Source organism: Bombina bombina, chromosome 4 (assembly GCF_027579735.1).
Source record: "Bombina bombina isolate aBomBom1 chromosome 4, aBomBom1.pri, whole genome shotgun sequence".
Taxonomy (NCBI): Eukaryota; Metazoa; Chordata; class Amphibia; order Anura; family Bombinatoridae; genus Bombina; species Bombina bombina.
The window spans coordinates 722,513,134-722,530,800 of NC_069502.1; the positions used below are offsets into that span (position 1 = coordinate 722,513,134).

Consider the following 17,667-nt stretch of genomic DNA (forward strand, 5'->3'; position numbering starts at 1 on the left):
CTAGGCAAATTTAGGGGGGGTCAGTCCAAACATAATAGAGCAGATCGAGCAGTCTGTGTATATGATACACCTAGAATATCTCAAGGAAGGATGACAGAAGGGTACACTTAGAAAAAGTCACATTAGACAGTTTGGAGGAAAGCGCACCAAGTAGCAGCAGAAAACACATGAAAATTAAATGTATGACAGCAAATGCAAGAAGCATGATGGGTAAAATGGGGGATCTGAAGCTCTTAGTTGCAGAAGAGGACTATGATAGTATCAGTATAACTGAAACTGGTGGGATGATCACATGACTGGGCAGTTAACTTAGAGGGTTATTTAGAAGGGACAGGAGTAATTCAAGGGGTAGAGGCATGCATACTAAACCTGATTTAAAACCAATAAAGGAAGATATTTATGATAATACAGGGGATAATGTAGAGACCCTGTGGGTTGAAATAAAAAGTGGGCAAAGAAAATTGTAAAATAAATATAATTTTATGCTAAAAGTCCCGCAACATTAGTGACATGGAGGAAAATCAACTACTAATGCAAATAGGGAAGACTGCTAATAATACCAGTTCTGTAACTGGTGGGAGATTTTAACTACCCCATCATAAACTGGTCCAATGAAACTAATAATACAGCTAAGGGAGATATATTTTTGAAAGTTCTCAAGGATAACTTCTTGTCACAATTAATAGAGGGGCCAACTAGGAATAAAGCTATACTGGATTTAGTGCTATCAAACAATACAGATATAATATCAAATATAGAAGCCAGTGAACATTTGGGTAACAGTGATCATAACATGTTCGTGTTTGAAATCACCCTCCATAAGCCGTGTTATAAGGGTTCAACTAATAATTTAATTTTAAAGCAAAATTCAATGATTTTAGGAAATCGTTAAATAACATAAATTGGGACAAAATATTCTCTAATAAAAATAGGACAAATGGAGAAATTAAAATTGTTAAATATACATATCATCACATACCACATTGTTATAAAAGTAAAAGAAAGAAATCAAAGCCAATGTTGTAAAATACAAATATGTTAAGAGAAATTAGGAAAAAAATGTAGGGCATTTAAACTATTTAAATAAAATAGTACAGACTCAGCATTCCATATATATACAGAATGTAACAAAGCATGAAAAAAAGTAATCACATTAGCCAAAATTGTAAAGGATTCTAAGTCAAACCCTAAAAGGTTTTTTAAATACATTGGGCTAGATTACCAGTGGAGTGCTAAATTATCGTGCACCTGCAAATGGGCAAATTTGCCTGTTTACGGTTGCACGATAATTAACCAGCCATTACAAGTGGCGAGTTATTGCTACCATGAGCTTGCGGTAGCAATTAGTGCTTAAAAAATTAACCAGTGATCAGATCTCTGGTTAATTTTATAAATGTGCCACAAATGCCCCCAACATACAGTGTAGTGTATTTTATTAAAAAAATAAAGATATCAGCATTTTTATTTTTTAATAAAATAATTGCACTAGGCAGTATTTTGGGGGTAAAGTTGGCGGGAGTGGGGTGTGAGGAAAAAAAACGGCACTGAATGTGCCTTTACATTCTGGTCTATGGGAACTGTGTGTTCCCTGTAAATATATATGTATATACACATATTAACACACATATATATATATGTATGTAATTATATAAATATATATTTACTTTAGCGCTCCACTTGTAATCTAGACCATAAATGGCAAAAAATCTAAGAAGGAAATTATAGGTACATTAAAATGTGTTAGGGGTAGCATGATTAACAGTAAGAAGGTACTAAACCAGTTCTCTTCTTCAGTGCACACAAGAGAGGAACCAATGGAAGATACTTTGAAACAAACTAGAACATAACAACCCATACCATTAACTGGTTTATCTCTAGAGGATACTATTCAGGTAAATAAAACTCCAGGCCTAGATAGAATGCATCCAAGGGTTTTACAAGAACTTAGCACTGTTAAAGCCAAACATCTACCTTTAATTTTTCAAGACTCGTTATCCTCAGGCATAGTACCCCAGGACTGGCATAAAGCTAATGTGGTAAAAAGGAAGCAGGACTGATCCAGAAAGCTATAGACCAGTCAGTCTGATACCAATAGTGGGAAGATACTTGGAGGGATCATATATTGATGAGTATATTTGCGTAAACAAGATTATGAGTTCAAATTATGAGAAATAATTCATGTCAAACTAATCTAATTAGATTTTATGAGGAAGTAAGTAAAAATATAGAAAAAGGGCAATCAGTTGATTTTACAAAGGCATTTGATACAGTGTTACATGAGATATTAATGTACAAAACTAAGGGACTGGGAATAGCTGAAAATATTAGCTCATGGATAAATTACTGGTTTATAGACAGGGAGCAACAAGTAGTAGTAAATGGACAATACTCAGATTCGACAAAGGTATTCAGTGGAGTCTGCCAGGGATCAGTACTGGGCCCTGTTCTCTTTAATATTTTTATTACGGACTTGGAGCAAGGAAGTTCCCAAATGTCGACAACACAAACTAAACCTATTAACTCCTAAACTGCAGTTCCAAAATGTTGCCAACACAAACTAAACCTATTAACCCCTAAACTGCAGTTCCCAAACGTCGCCGACACTAACTAAACCTATTAACCCCTAAACCGCAGTTCCCAAACATCGCCAACACTAACTAAACCTATTAACCCATAAACCGCAAGTCCCAAACATCGCCGACATTAACTAAACCTATTAACCCCTAAACCACATTTCCCAAACATCGCTGACACTAACTAAACATATTAACCCCTAAACCGAAGTAAACCCACATCGCCAAAACACTAACTAAAGCTATTAACCCCTAAACCTCCACCCTCCACATCGCAACAACCTAAATTAAACTATATTAACCCCTAAACATAACACCCCCTAACTTTAACATAATTAAATTAGACCTAAATTAAAGTTACAATTATTAACTAACTACCTATTTAAAAATCAATACAAACTTACCTGTAAAATAAAGATAAAACCTAAGCTAGCTACAATATAACTATATAATTCATACCTAGTTACTTAACAGTTTTTAGAACATACAACTAATTATTTATAATTAATGAATAAAGAGCAAACCACTCTTTTGAGTTGCTAAGCACAATCTTTTTTTAATATGAAAAATTACACACCCTTGTTAGGACCCATAATATATATGTCTTTGGGGTTCTATATTCTTTTTTGGATTTTTTATATGTTTCATGTATTTTTTATATGTTTCATGTATCTTTATGCCAGCATTTATTTTTATGTATTTTTATGCATTTATTTTTAAACTAAGTTTACACTCTCAACATCTCTAGGATGCCACACAGATTAGTATTAGTTAATAATACCCATCTAACAATCATTTTTAAGATTATTATTCATCAGAACCATATCAGCAAGTTCTGAGATGTGGAACATATCCATATTTGACCAATTTGAATTTTTGATTGAAACACATAATCTTTTTATTATATATTTATAATTTTTATTTTTAATTATATTACGTAGTAAGCTATCTTGTCACAATCTACCTCTCGTTTACTCCAAGTATTAGGCATTCTTATATTGAGTAGATTTAATAGAAGCATTGTCACACTAGTCTTTTCAGCTTGATAAACATTGTAAACCACATGGCTCCCACATCGACGATACCGGAAGTGACGTAATCGGCCTATTTTCGTTTCAGCCCAACAATAATTACCAGAAGGAGGAATTAGATCCCAAAATAACAATATTATGTACACCAGGTAATCACTAGCAGGGTAAAAAGGTGTATGAATGCTAACACAGAAACCGGAAGTGACGTAATTGAATATGTTGTCACTTCGTTTTTACGGATCTATCTGTCACATTGATCCTTCAGTTTTTTTGAATACAACAAAGGAGACAAACACGTAAAAATAAGAAGTCTAATAAGATCCACAACAAAGATCATTGAGGAATTACACTTCTTTACAGAAATAGTAACTAAATCAAAACAAACAGAAGTATCACTTCCGGTTCAAAAGGTCAGTGTTTTTTTGGCGCAAATTAACGGCGATAATGATTGGCTACCTTACACGACTTACCATAAGTATAGTCTTGATAAAGGCCTAAATAAGGGCCGAAACGAGTTGGCAATTTATGGTAAGCTTCATTTTAATTAGCACTATGTTGTGTTTTTCATTCCACAGGATTTGATTGGGGAAAACTTTATCTATTTTTGAATAATCAAGAACATTGGATTATTGCTACCTTTTTTAGGATCACATATTCCACTAGAATTCACCAAACCAGGAGCATCATATACCTTTTTATAGTTTTTTTAGTTTTTTTACTTTTTTATATTTTTGAAGTTTGCAAACACTCTTTCACCCACACTTATTTTTGGATATTTGGAGGTAATTTTTGATATTTATTTGACTTTTTTTTTTTTTTTTATATTTTGTTTTGGCCACTTTACAGGGCTTTGGCGCATCACTATTTGACACTTTTTTGCACTATTTAAGTAAGGTTTTTATCTTTGAAAATCTACACACAATCATCAAAATATCATTATTTGGACTGAGGGACAATCATATGGACACTTCTGCATACGGCAGGATATATTGTATTTAGTCAGACCTGACTTATCTTACTCTTATCTATGTTTTATTTGTTTTAAATTGTTCTTTTATTGATAAGTTATACATCACATGGATCCATGATTGATGTTATGATTAGTGAACATTAGTATTTTAACTGTTATATTACATAATAAATGTTTTAGTGTATATATATATCTATATATATATATATATATATATATATATATATATATATATATATATATATATATATATATATATATATATATATATATATATATATATATATATATATATATATACTGCAAATAGAATCCTCTGAGGTGCTCCTTAGACTTTTTACTCTTAGGTTTTTTTTATTTTGTGCGTTTGTGGGGGGTGGGTGTTTGTAATAGTAGTTTTTTTTATTTTTTCTAATTTTAGTGTTTCTTATTTTTTGTAATTGTTAGGTTTTTTATTTTTGTAATGTTAGGTTTTATTAGTGTAAGCTAAGGTTTTATTTTATGTTACTGGTGTTTGTTTTAATTTTAACTAGGTAGTTAGTAAATAGTTATATTGTAGCTAGATTAGGTTTTATTTTTATTTCACATGTAAGTTTGTATTTATTTTTAAATAGTTAGTTAATAATTGTAACTTTAATTTAGCTTTATTTTAATTATGTTAAAGTTAGGGGGTGTTAGGTTTAGGGTTAATATAGTTTAGTTTAGGTTGTTGCAACGTGGGGGGGCGGTGGTTTAGGGGTTAATAGGTTTAGTTAGTGTCGGTGATGTTTGGGAACGGTGGTTTAGGGATTAATAGGTTTAGTTAGTGTCGGTGATGTTTGGGAACTGCGGTTTAGGGGTTGATAGGTTTAGTTAGTGTTGGCGATGTTTGGGAATGGCGTTTTTAGGGGTTAATAGGTTTATTTAGTGTTTACTTAGTGTCGGCGATGTTGGGGAATGGTGGTTTAGGGGTTAATAGGTTTATTTAGTGTCTGCGATGGGGGGTGCGGTTTAGGGGTTAATAGGTTTAGGTCATTTTGGCAATGTGGGGGACGGCGGTTTAGGGGTAAATAGGTTTAGTTGGTGTCGGCGATGTCAGGGCGAACTGCGGTTTTGGGGTTAATAGCTTTATTTAGTGTCGGCGATGTGGGTGGTGGCGGTTTTAGATAATTTTATTTTGGCAATCATCCGGTATATTAGTTATGTTAAATTAAATAGTTTTTTTGGATCCTTTTGTTTTTTCGAATCCATTCTTTATTCATATGCATTATTCTGCATTATTCTATTCTAAACTTCCGAATACAATAATGCATATGAATAAAGAATGAATTCGAAAAAACTATTTAACTTAACATAACTAATTTGCTGAAACAATTTTTTTTTTAAATTTAACTAAACTTATTTGCCGAAACAAAATTATTTATTTAACTATTGAAAATGAATTTCTTTTTTTTTTTTTAGCGTTGCACATGTCTAGTGTAAGGTCATTAGGTCAGTGCATGATAAAATTAGAAGAATGGGCAGGTAAATGGAAAATAAGATTTAATACTGGAAAATGCAAGGTTCTACATTTTGGAAGTAAAGGTAAGCAGGCAACCTATTCATTAAATGGGACTAGACTTGACAAAAGAGTCGAAAAAGGATTTTGGAGTACATATAGATAACAAGCTAAAGATGGATGCACAATGCAGGGCAGTGACTTCTAAGGCTAATAAGATACTAGCATGTATCAAGAGGCATTGATGCACGGGAGGAAAGCATATTCTGTCACTATATAAATCCCAGACTTAGACAAAGTTCAGAGAAGGGCCACAAATAAGGGGAATGGATAATTTAAGCTATGAGGAGAGGTTAGTCAAACTGGGTCTGTTTTCTGTAGAAAAAATGTGCGTGAGAGGTGAAATTATTACTTTATATAAATATATTCAAGGCCCATATACAGAGATGGCTGGAGCTCTGTTTATTTCAAGAAAATTGTTTGGGACAACAGGTCATAATTTACGGCTGGATGAAAGGAGATTTAGTCTACGGCTAAATAAACATGTTTTCACTGTAAGAGCAATAAAATTGTGGAACTCATTACCTAAGGAGGTAAAAAATTCCAATACCTTATATACTTTTAAAAATGGTTTAGAAACATTTCTTGCTAGAAACAGAATTCTAGAATTCATGGATATGATTGCTTGGGTTAAATGGGTCACTTTTTAATGGGATTCATTTAAGCTCAACTGGAGATTTGTATAGATTGAACATGATGGACTTTTTTTTCAACCTCATCTACTATGTATTCCCCAAGCCTCCTTCTTGCAAATTAAATAATATTTTTTTTTATTTTTAGCTATGAAATGGCTAAAAAATATTTAAAACAATTTCCACAAAATATTAAGGCCGTGCTACTATTCTCCCATGTTTTAACTACCAGCCAGAATATCCTTAATAAAGCTACTTCTATCACAACTCCTGGCACACTCCCGCCCTTACCTGATGCTTTCTATTTAACTAACAATATACATTTTACACCAGTACAAATTATTTCAATTTTGTAGGGACTGAAAACCCTCACACAACTGCCATGATCTATTCAAACACTTGCTGAGAATCTGGAAAAACAACATTTTGTAAAACAGTAAAGAGTATGGATTTTTAAGCTAATTTCTGGACAAGAATTTACATGGACATAATCTTCTTGTGGAATGTCAAATTTTTTAATTATTACAAAATACCAACTTTTATGGAGTTAAATTAGGTCACGGGCATCATTGATAACTAAATATATATATATTTTTTTTAAAGTCATAAATTTGGCGTGCTTGTTCAGGCCTCTGACATTTTGCATAATATCAATACTGTATATGGGCAGTTATAGCAAAAGGATTAGCAGTGGGTCAGGAATTTGCAAAGAGGATTGAACGTGTTAATATATATTGTATAATATGGGAAAGATTTATTGTCCCATATCTTTTTTTTTTTTTTTTTTTTTTTTAGTAATGTATCTTCGAAAATCTCCAATTCATGAGGTTTAGCTGGGTTCAGTTTGAACCTGACAGAAGAGGCAAATTAAGTTTCCGCACAATGTCATTGAACAGGTCTGTTGTTGTTTATCTGCTTAAATATAATTCTGTGCTCAAGTTTATTTTGATAAAATTGACAATGTGTATATTTTCTTTTATGTAAAGTCTTATTCTGTCACAGTGTTGCAGGTTTAGTTTGGACCAGACAGTTGAGCTAAACAGTGTTTAAGTACAATGTCCATGAACATGGTTGTTTTTATTTACTTTTTGTTATGTACTTGACAATGTGACTATGTATTTACCTTTCTTATGAAATGCCTCATTCTGTCATGGTGTTTTTCTTGGCACTTTTTTATTTTGTTGTATCATGAATTGGAATATAAATAAATACGTAAAAAAAATGTTTTTAAATGCATTAAATAAAAACTAAAATTGGTGCTGAATAATATCCTAAATATAACTGTATTACATTCCTATGTACACTATGAAATGAAGACCTCGTGGATAATTAGTAAAATTAAGAAAATCTGTCTTGCCTCCAGTGGTATAAAAACTTTCAGAAACCCCTGGCACTGAAAAGGCTAAATGAACATTGATAAACATTAGCTCATGTTTAGTGTGCATTAAATTAAATGTTATGTGTTCCAAAAAGAGAGAGTGAAAAAGCATGTGTTCTTACTTACCATTCTGATTACTTTGATATGCAGAAACGTAGTGTGCACGAAACCCTCTTACGTTTGCACTCGTTGCTCTACTTGAGTAGACAACACTTAAACTGTTTGAGGTGGAGGTAAAATTGAGCCTGTAGTATCCACAAAATTTCCCAAGTAACGGAGAGTTTTGGGGCGGCCCATCATAAATTGCCACAAATCCAGATGAACACAAAGGTGAGTTTTCAAGTCTGTTAAAAAAATGTTATATAAATAAATATATATATATATTTTTTTAGCAATTTAGATATACAAATGTAAGATAATGCAACACAGAAGAACTTATACAAGTAATATGTCTGTCCACTAGTGACTAGTAGATACCTTTATTGTATACAATTCTACAGAAATAATCACATCAACAAGATGAAAATTGGACAACAACAAAAAACTGCAAGCTAGTAAACCTTGCAGAAGATCTTTATAGGAATGGAATGGGAATTGTTTTTACTTAGAAAAGTTATCTCATAATTGAGAGTGCAACCAATCAGATGTCGGCGTTGTTAGTTAATCCAGATAAGCTAGCAGAGATATATACCAGAAAGAGCTATAGAGAGAGAAAAAGAGAGGTCAGATTTTAGGAAAATCACTCTCATGAATTGCTCAACTCCTGAAACTAAAGCATTTCATAGTGCATAGGTTTATATGAAAACTCCTTCAAGAGCATAATATTTTCACATTTTTCAAAGTTCATGCACTCATGAAGTTTGATTTTTTTTCAACAAATCCTAAATTCTATTAAATCTGACAATATCATAACAATCACATTCATAATTGTTTGTTACTTACATAACATCTGTAAACTGTATCTGGATTACATTGCCAGGTCCAACTTGTAAATACCATACACAATCTGCAGCACTGTATGAATAGGGGTAGGATGGGCTCTCAATGTACCCCCAATGGTTTGTTATGATTCCCCCACAATTCACTGTAAACAAAAAAAAACGTGGAATTATATGCGACCCATTTAGGGAAATTAGAATATGGTAAAACCAGTAACTAGGTGCAGGAAATAAGCAAAATTCAGGGATCTACTTGAGTTAAAATCAAATTAAAGAGAAAAAAACATTAAATAGACTAAACACCTTGATATTCTTTCATACAGTGTTTGAGCATAACAAAAAAAAACTTCACAATATACTTTAAATCATTATGTTGCCAATTTTCATGTAATTTAAGTCTGAAATGGTGCCTTTTCTCATTCTCTGCTGGAAATACACTCTACAGATGTATCAAGGTTAACCCTGCTACATATCAGTCCCTAATTGGATTTAATTGATAACAATGGCAAATCAAAGCATTTTAGACTAACCTAATGAGAACAGCAAACTTTGTAGTCAATCACAATTTTTTTTTAGAAAAATGTATAAAATTATTTGCCTACAAAAATCCCCATAGACTAAATAGGGATTTTATGTTAAAAATCATTAGATACGTTATATCTAAAGGATTGTGATCAACTCCATAGATCTAACATTGAAATGTAGTGGAAAAAATAAAAATACCACGATTCACTAACAGGTTTAATGATTTTCCTGTAGGACAAAAATCTCCAATTAGTGAGGTTGATCACAAGCATGTAGACATATTTTTCAAATTATATATCTACAAAACCCACCATATACTTAATAGGGGATTTTCTGTAGAATATCATTGGATAAACTTTGATTGTGATCAGTCCCTGAATATTTTCTACCAAAATCAATAACACAAAGGAGCTCTGGAAATAAGGGTCAATCACAATGTTTAAATAAAGTTTATAAAATGATTATCAAATTATTTATCTACAGAAAACTCCATAAACCTTTCTAACTGATTGTGATTGTGATATTTATCTACAAAAGTCTCCAAAGTCTTTTTTTTGGCAACTTCTGTTCTGTTGAAAATCATTAGATAACTTTTTATAAAGGTTTGTGATCTATCCCCTAACATTCTTTTAGCAACACTGGGTCGATCACAATCCTTTTAGACAAGTTTATCTAATGATGGGGTAGATCTCAATCCTTTAGAAAAATGTATAAACTGATTTATCTATAAAACAAATGTAACATATGCCTACCTGCTATCACTGTCCCTTTAAGACTGCCATCCCTGCTTCTGTCAATCATGCTGTTTGGGGAGTAGTCTGCAGATATTCCACTGCTGAAACTTACCTGCCTAATTAATTATTCATGCACCTGATTCTCGCAGCCTCTATTTAGTCATGAGCAGGCCTATTGTGCTTTGCACTAGCTTTGAAATTTGTTCCGGATTTACAGATCCCTGTGTTTGTTACCAGCATGGACATTCCTAGAGATGTTCAAGTTTACAGCCTTATCTGCCTGCTAAAGCCTGAATTCTACTAGATCACAAGTAACCATATATTTCATGGACACTGCTATTTTGCAAACTCTGAACTCAATCTAAATTATAAGTTTGTATTTTGCTATAATCATTCTCTGATTGCTACAACTGAATCATACTCTGAACTTTACAACTATTCACTGCTACAAGTTGTTATTACTCAAATATCCTCCTGCAAATATATATATTCAGAACTCTGCATGTATGTGCTCCTGTGAAACAAACAGCAAACTGCCTACCTGTGATTCTCCAATATTTGCACCAACAGTAGTTAATGCTTTAAATTGCAACTTGCCTATCACCTGTGCTGCTCTGCTTATTAGTCTGCCATACAGCTCCAACTATATCATGTACTGTGAGCTCTGCAATAACTTCTAGCAACTACAAATCAGTATTTATTTAATGTTAACTTTTGAAGCCTGAATATCTTGCATTGTCATGTTTTACACTTTAGGAATCCTTCATTAACGTCTAGCAACTATGAGTCACAGTATCTATTATCTGTTTTATTTGAAGCCAGAATATATTGCATACATATGTTTATACACTTCATGAACCCTGCAAAAACTCCTTGCAACTATGAATCACAGAATCTCAACTATCCAAGTCCAGGATGCTCTACCCCGTGTCAGGGGTCAGTGTCTCCAATTCCCTACCACTACCCCGAGGGTCTACCTCCTGAGCAGTTATACACCATATTGTGACAACAAACACAATTGCATATTCTCAAGTTTGCTAACCCGACATGAAAAAAAAATGAATATTTCACATTCAAATGTTCTTCACATAGAAGAATATGTTCTATTTATTCATAAATACATATTTCTACATGTGGTGTCATAAAACCAGATAATTTATCCCTAGAGTATTCAAGTAGTTAATTCTTAAATTTACAAACATATTTTAAAATATAGACTAGGCCGCTCTCATTCTTTTGTATATACCCCATCTTATGGCTGTTTGTATTTCTACACTTGCATAATTTTATTTTTTCTGTAATGTCCTATGTTATTTCATTCATTTTTTTATTTGAATATATTAGACTTTTGTATTAACATTGTTTATTCATTTAACCTTATATTCATTTAAATAATATACTATATTTTAAAATATGTCTCAAAATCTTGAATATTCTGAGAAGAGTGAACAAAAAGTTCAAAGTATGATAGAATCATCTATGGGGAAATGGATGTCAAAAATTATAACTCTATTATCAGAAAGAGCTACTTCCTCTAAGTCTACAATTAAGAGACATTACCCCTCTAGCGCTATACAGGCTAGTAAAAAACTTGTTTCAAAGTCAAAAAAATTCTTATCTGAGACTAACCTTCCCACGGGCAGGGGTAGAAAAATATTTTGCCATAAAGTCCCTTCCTCCCAAAAGGGTAAATTTGGGATTATATAAGACTAAATTACTAAATACCAAATTTATGATCAATGAAACCTCTTCCTCTTAATCAGATTTATCATCAGATAATTCTGATCAGGAAAATTTTAGCATTTCATCTGATGATTCCCCTGTTTATAAAATACCTAAAAAATGTCTTGCAAAAACTAAACATTTAGAGGTTAAGGAATTTAATTTTAAAGACGCTCTGGGTAATCCCAGATTCAATGCAGATACTCTCCATCATCCCAGATCTGCGGAATGGAGTCCTGACATTAACATTGCTCAATTTGTTGAATTCCAAATTATAAATCCTTTAAAACCAAAGTCATGTAATAAAATGAGGGCTGAATGCCCTAGACCGCTTCTACCCAAAAACAGTAACATCTCCCCTGAGATAGACCCCAACATTTTGAAATTCATTGGTACACCTGGCTATAAAGTAAAAAAAGGGGTTGATAAATCGTAGAAAAACTGTCAGGACAAATTATTAGATTCATTAGGTCCTATTACTAGATTTTTAGAATTATTATCTATGGTGGAAAACAAACTTATTGAATACTGTAAGATAGTGGGTCTAACACATTTTAAGTTTTATAGGAAATACAAATATATCTATGACAATTGAAAGATGTAAGAATATCCTACGTAAGATTGATTATAAGATGTCTGATTCTGCTACTAATGAACTTCAGTCCGATGAGGATGGATTCCTTTTTGGTGATCCTTTCTGAAAAGATCTAAATAAATATGAGAATACATTTTCAACATTAAATAAGGTTAAAACATATTTCAAAAAGATATTCCAAAACAATTTCTCTGACAGGGCCGGGAGAATTAGAGGTTGTTTTCCCGGCCGAACCTCCTTTTCTAGGCCTCAGTTCACACATTCCCAATCTCAACAATTCAATCAATCAACCTTTGGTAACCAGAGACAGTTTCAAGACTCCTCCAATCAATTTTTTCCATCCAGAGCCCGTACGTGAAACCAAAGAAGCTTCCGTTTTAGAGGGAGATCCCGTTTTCCTCAAGGTAAATCTTCCAAATTTTTCTCGTTTTCCTTCTTTCCCTCATATAGCTGGTAGAAGAATCCTTCAATTCACAAAGAACTGGAGGTTCATTACTCAGGAACAATGGGTAATTCAATCTACCTTTAGGAGTCCTAGTAGACTTCATCTCTTATCCAACTCAAATAGTTTATCCCAATTCAATTCACTTTTTAAAATAAGACCTAATTCTGCTTCAAGAGGAGATTCAAAATCTTTCTATAAAAAACGCTATTATCCGGGTTCCTTTTTCCCCAGATTTATTTCTTAGAAATCTGTTTCTGGTGAAAAAAAATGGTCAGTTCCGTCCAGTCATAAATGTAAAAATTCTAAATTCATTTGTTGTATATTGTCATTTCAAAATGGAAGGTATCCATCTTTTAAGAGAGTGTTTAATAGACAATGATTGGTTAGTTAATTTAAACCTCTCAGATGCTTATCTTTCACAATCCCAATTCATCACTCTCACTGGAAATTTCTAACCTTTATGTGGAAAGACCAATTTTGGAGTTTTACTTGCCTTCCTTTTGGTCTTAAATCTGCCCCTTGGATTTTTCTCAAACTTTTAAAACCAGTAATTTCATGGTTACAAATAAGAGGAATTCAGATTATAATTTATCTAGACGATATTCTCATCATGAATCAAAATGTCCTTATTCTAAAAAATCATCTATCAACAGCCATATTAGAGAACCTAGGTTTCATTATAAACAATGAAAAATCTATCCTTCATCCTACAAAATCCCTTATTTTTCTGGGATTCCAAATAAATACTTTGAATTCAACTCTCAGTTTACCAATTTAGAAATTAAAGAATATCAAAAAAGAGATTTCCAAAACCCTATCAAAACAATTTGTATTCATCAGAACAATAGCCAGGATAGTAGGGTTACTTTCATCATCCTATTCAGGGTATTTTCCAGCCCCTCTACATTACAGAGAACTCCAAAGATTAAAAATGTATCATCTTCAACAAGGTCTTTCTTACAGTCATATGGTTCCCCTTTCAAAAGAAGCAAAAGAAGAACTTCGCTGGTGGCTTTCAAACATGGAAGCTTGGAACGGGAGAGCCATTTTTGGAAAATCCCCAGATTTAGTGATAGAATCAGACGTGAGCAGTTCAGGTTTGGGAGAACCAGAGGAAAGTGGTCTCATGGGGAAAAGAATCTTCACATAAATTGTCTGTAACTTTTAGCAGGTTCTCCTTCTCATGGACAATGTGTCAGCAGTTCGTTAACTGAATTGTCTTGGAGGTACAAAATCCTGAGATCTTTCTTTTATAGCAAAGGATTTCATTCATTTTTGTTTAGACAAGAATATTTAAGTCAAGGCAGAATACATTCCTGGTCTTTCGAATGTTTCAGCAGATTGGGGATCTCGCTATCTGAAGGATGCGAGCGAATGGAAGTTGAATCGAAATGTTTATCTTTTTCTTCTAGATTTGAGAGGTCATTTTTCTATAGATTTATTTGCCTCTCGATTGAGCTTCTAATCGCTCCCGTATTTCAGTTGGCGTCCAGATCCAGAAGCCAAAGCAATAGATGCTTTTCTTCAAACTTGGCCTCTTCTAGGATCTTATGCTTTTCCTTCTTTCTCAATGATTGCAAGAACAATTTCAATTGTTCGGAGGGATCAGATTTCTCCCTTACTAATAACTCCCTTCTGGCCAACTCAACCTTGGTTCCCCTCTCTACTCGAACTATCATACCTTCTACCTCTTCTTCTTCCTCACACTCAAGTTCATCTATTAAATCCAGACAGAGACTTCCATCCCCTAATTTTATCTCATTACCTCAATCTAGTAGCATGGATGATTTCGGGGGACCTTTCTCTCTCGATGACCTTTCAGAAGGAGCTAAAAATCTCGTAAAAAATTCCATCGCTCACAGTACACATAAATGCTATAAGGCAGCATGGTCTAAATGGTCTAGCTGGTTTTTACAAATGAATCTCGATCCCTTTTCAACCGATGTCTGCCATGTAGTTAATTTCTTATCTTCCTTATTCGATTTGGGTCTCGCTTATAGATCCATTAACGTTTCTTGTTCCTCTATTTTTTAAATCTGCTCCTCTTCAACAAATTATCAATGCTGCAGATTGGTCTTCTGATTCTATATTTAAGCAATTTTATTTAAAACCAATTCAACACGCTTCTTTTAATTTATTTTAAGATAACTTTAAACTAGCAAAATATGAAGTCTCTGTGCTTGTAATAACATTCAGATTATCATAGCTTTGTGAATGAATAATCTAGATTTTATTAAAGATACAGAGATGAATATTGCCCTCCCATATTATTACCCTCCCTTTATAATATTTATATAATCTGTTTTATTTTAGCTCCAATTCAATGAGAATCTTCTTCTAGTGGAAGGATTCCTACCTGATATTCTGCAATCAACTTCCCTAAGTGTTCCCTCATGGAGAAAAATAATTTCTTTGTTTTTACAATTTCAAGAATTCCTTCCTTCCAGAGTGGTTTTTAAGACTCATATTCTGGATTCTGTATTTCTAAAATATCCTTATTTTTTTCTTCAATTCACCATCATTGGCAAGAAAGAGGATTTGGTGTTTTGTATTGGACAGTTTATTGTGGTATGATCTATTCTGACTGGCCAGTCTCTATTGTATTATACTGGTTTTACTGTCTGATTTCTAAAATTTTAACTATACTGTGTTAGTTCAATTGTTATGTACATTTGTTATCTCTCTATTATTATACTTTAAAAGGCTGCACACTAAAAGAAAGAGATAGCAAAATATTTGTCTATGTGTCTTTAATAAAATCTAGATTATTCCTTCACAAAGCTAGGATAATCAGAATGTTATATGTTTTCATCTTTTTGACTTCTAAGGGCTCCAATGTACTTATATATGTCTATATATGTGTACATAGGTATGTATGTGTTTACACACACACACACACATATATATATATATATATACATACATATATGCATAATTAGAAATGTATATGTATGTATCTCTATGTTAAAACCCTTTGCCTAACTTACAGATTGTATTGCAGCTAGGCAACTGACTTTATAAAAAAAATATAAGCAAATTAAAGAGTGGACTATTTATTTCACAATGCAAACTTCAAACTGTGGAATTTATTAAACTGTGATATGAAATGACACCGTTCAAATAATGTATTTCACCCTAGTCATCTAATTGAAGGCTGACAAATAGGGGTTGATTACAATCCTTTAGAAAAACTGTCTTAAAGGGACATAATACTCAAATGCTAAATCACTTGAAACTGACAGGAAAATATCACCTTAGGATCTCTATGTAAAAAAGGAAGATATTTTACCTCACAATTTCCTCAGCTCACCAGAGTAAGTTCTGTGTAAAAAGTTTTACTCAGCTGCTGCCCAGCTGCAGGTTAAAAAAAAATAAACAATGAAGAAATGAACAGCAGCCAATCAGCATCAGCAGTGCTGAGGTTATGAACTCTTTTACTGTGATCTCATGAGATTTGACTTAAAGGGACATTAAACACTTTGAGATGGTAATATAAAATGATAAATTGTATATAATAAAAACAACTCTGCAATATACTTTCATTATTTATTTGGTCCTCTTTGCCTGTAATTCCATTCTGAAATTGTGAGCTTTTCGGTTCCTGTTAGAAATGGAAGTGCACAACACTGTTAAATCCAGCACAACCTTAGGCTGCACACTCTAGAGACCTATTTATAACTGACCCTAATTGGCCACAGCAGAGAAGGTAACACAAGTTACAACATGGCAGCTCCCAGTGTTTTATAGGCACTAAAACTTTACACACTTATTTTGTCACTTTTTAAACAACTAATGAAACTTTAAAAAATATATCTATATGTTAGTCATGGACTAATCTTTTCTTTGAATGCATCATTCTATCTAGCATGTATTTAGTGTTTAATGTCCCTTTAACTCTCATGAGATTTCATGGTAAGCTTCCTTAAACTGAATAGGGAAATAAGATTAGAGTGCACAAGGCTCAACCCCTTAGCTGTCCCGGGACAGACATACTGATTTGCAGCTTAGAAGTCCTTCACGATGGGATGTGGCTACTGAGGAACTTTTGAGGTAAAATATCTTTCTTTTTTACATAGAGATGTTGGTGATATTTTCTAGTCAGCTTTTTACAGCTATGCTGCATCCCTTTCAAGTGTTTCAACATTTGGGTATCATGGCCCTTTAAGTGTCTTATCTACAAAAATCTCCTTAGACTTTAATGGTGATTTTCTGTTGATAATTATTAGATACATTTTCCTAAAGGATTGTGATAAATCCCAGTATGTGTTATGTATCTAAATAATACACAAATATACATCAATATGCATTTATGACTGTCATCTCTTGTTTTATTTCAGCATATTTCATATATCTGTTTATAAAGTACAACATTAAGGATAATAATAAGAACAAATTAAGGGGTTGATCAAAATCATTTAGTAAAACATATCGACATGTTTTCAACAGGAAATCACTATCATGGCCAGCAATATAGGGCTAGATTACAAATTGAGCGCAAAGTATCGATTCAGCGAAATCGATACTTGCGCTTAACTGAGTAATACCAGCACACGCAATTGTGCGCTTGTATTACAAGTTAGGTGCAAT

The 17,667-nt window shown here is 32.9% G+C and overlaps 1 protein-coding gene across 1 annotated transcript in view; it reads right to left on the bottom strand.

Annotated features, from left to right (window-relative positions):
- LOC128656779 (deleted in malignant brain tumors 1 protein-like) overlaps window positions 1-17,667 on the bottom strand; it is a 269,497-nt gene that overhangs the window by 17,465 nt on the left and 234,365 nt on the right. Inside the window, 2 exon segments of the mRNA XM_053710923.1 lie at window positions 8,248-8,465; window positions 9,064-9,205. Coding sequence (XP_053566898.1) covers window positions 8,248-8,465; window positions 9,064-9,205 — 360 coding nt within the window.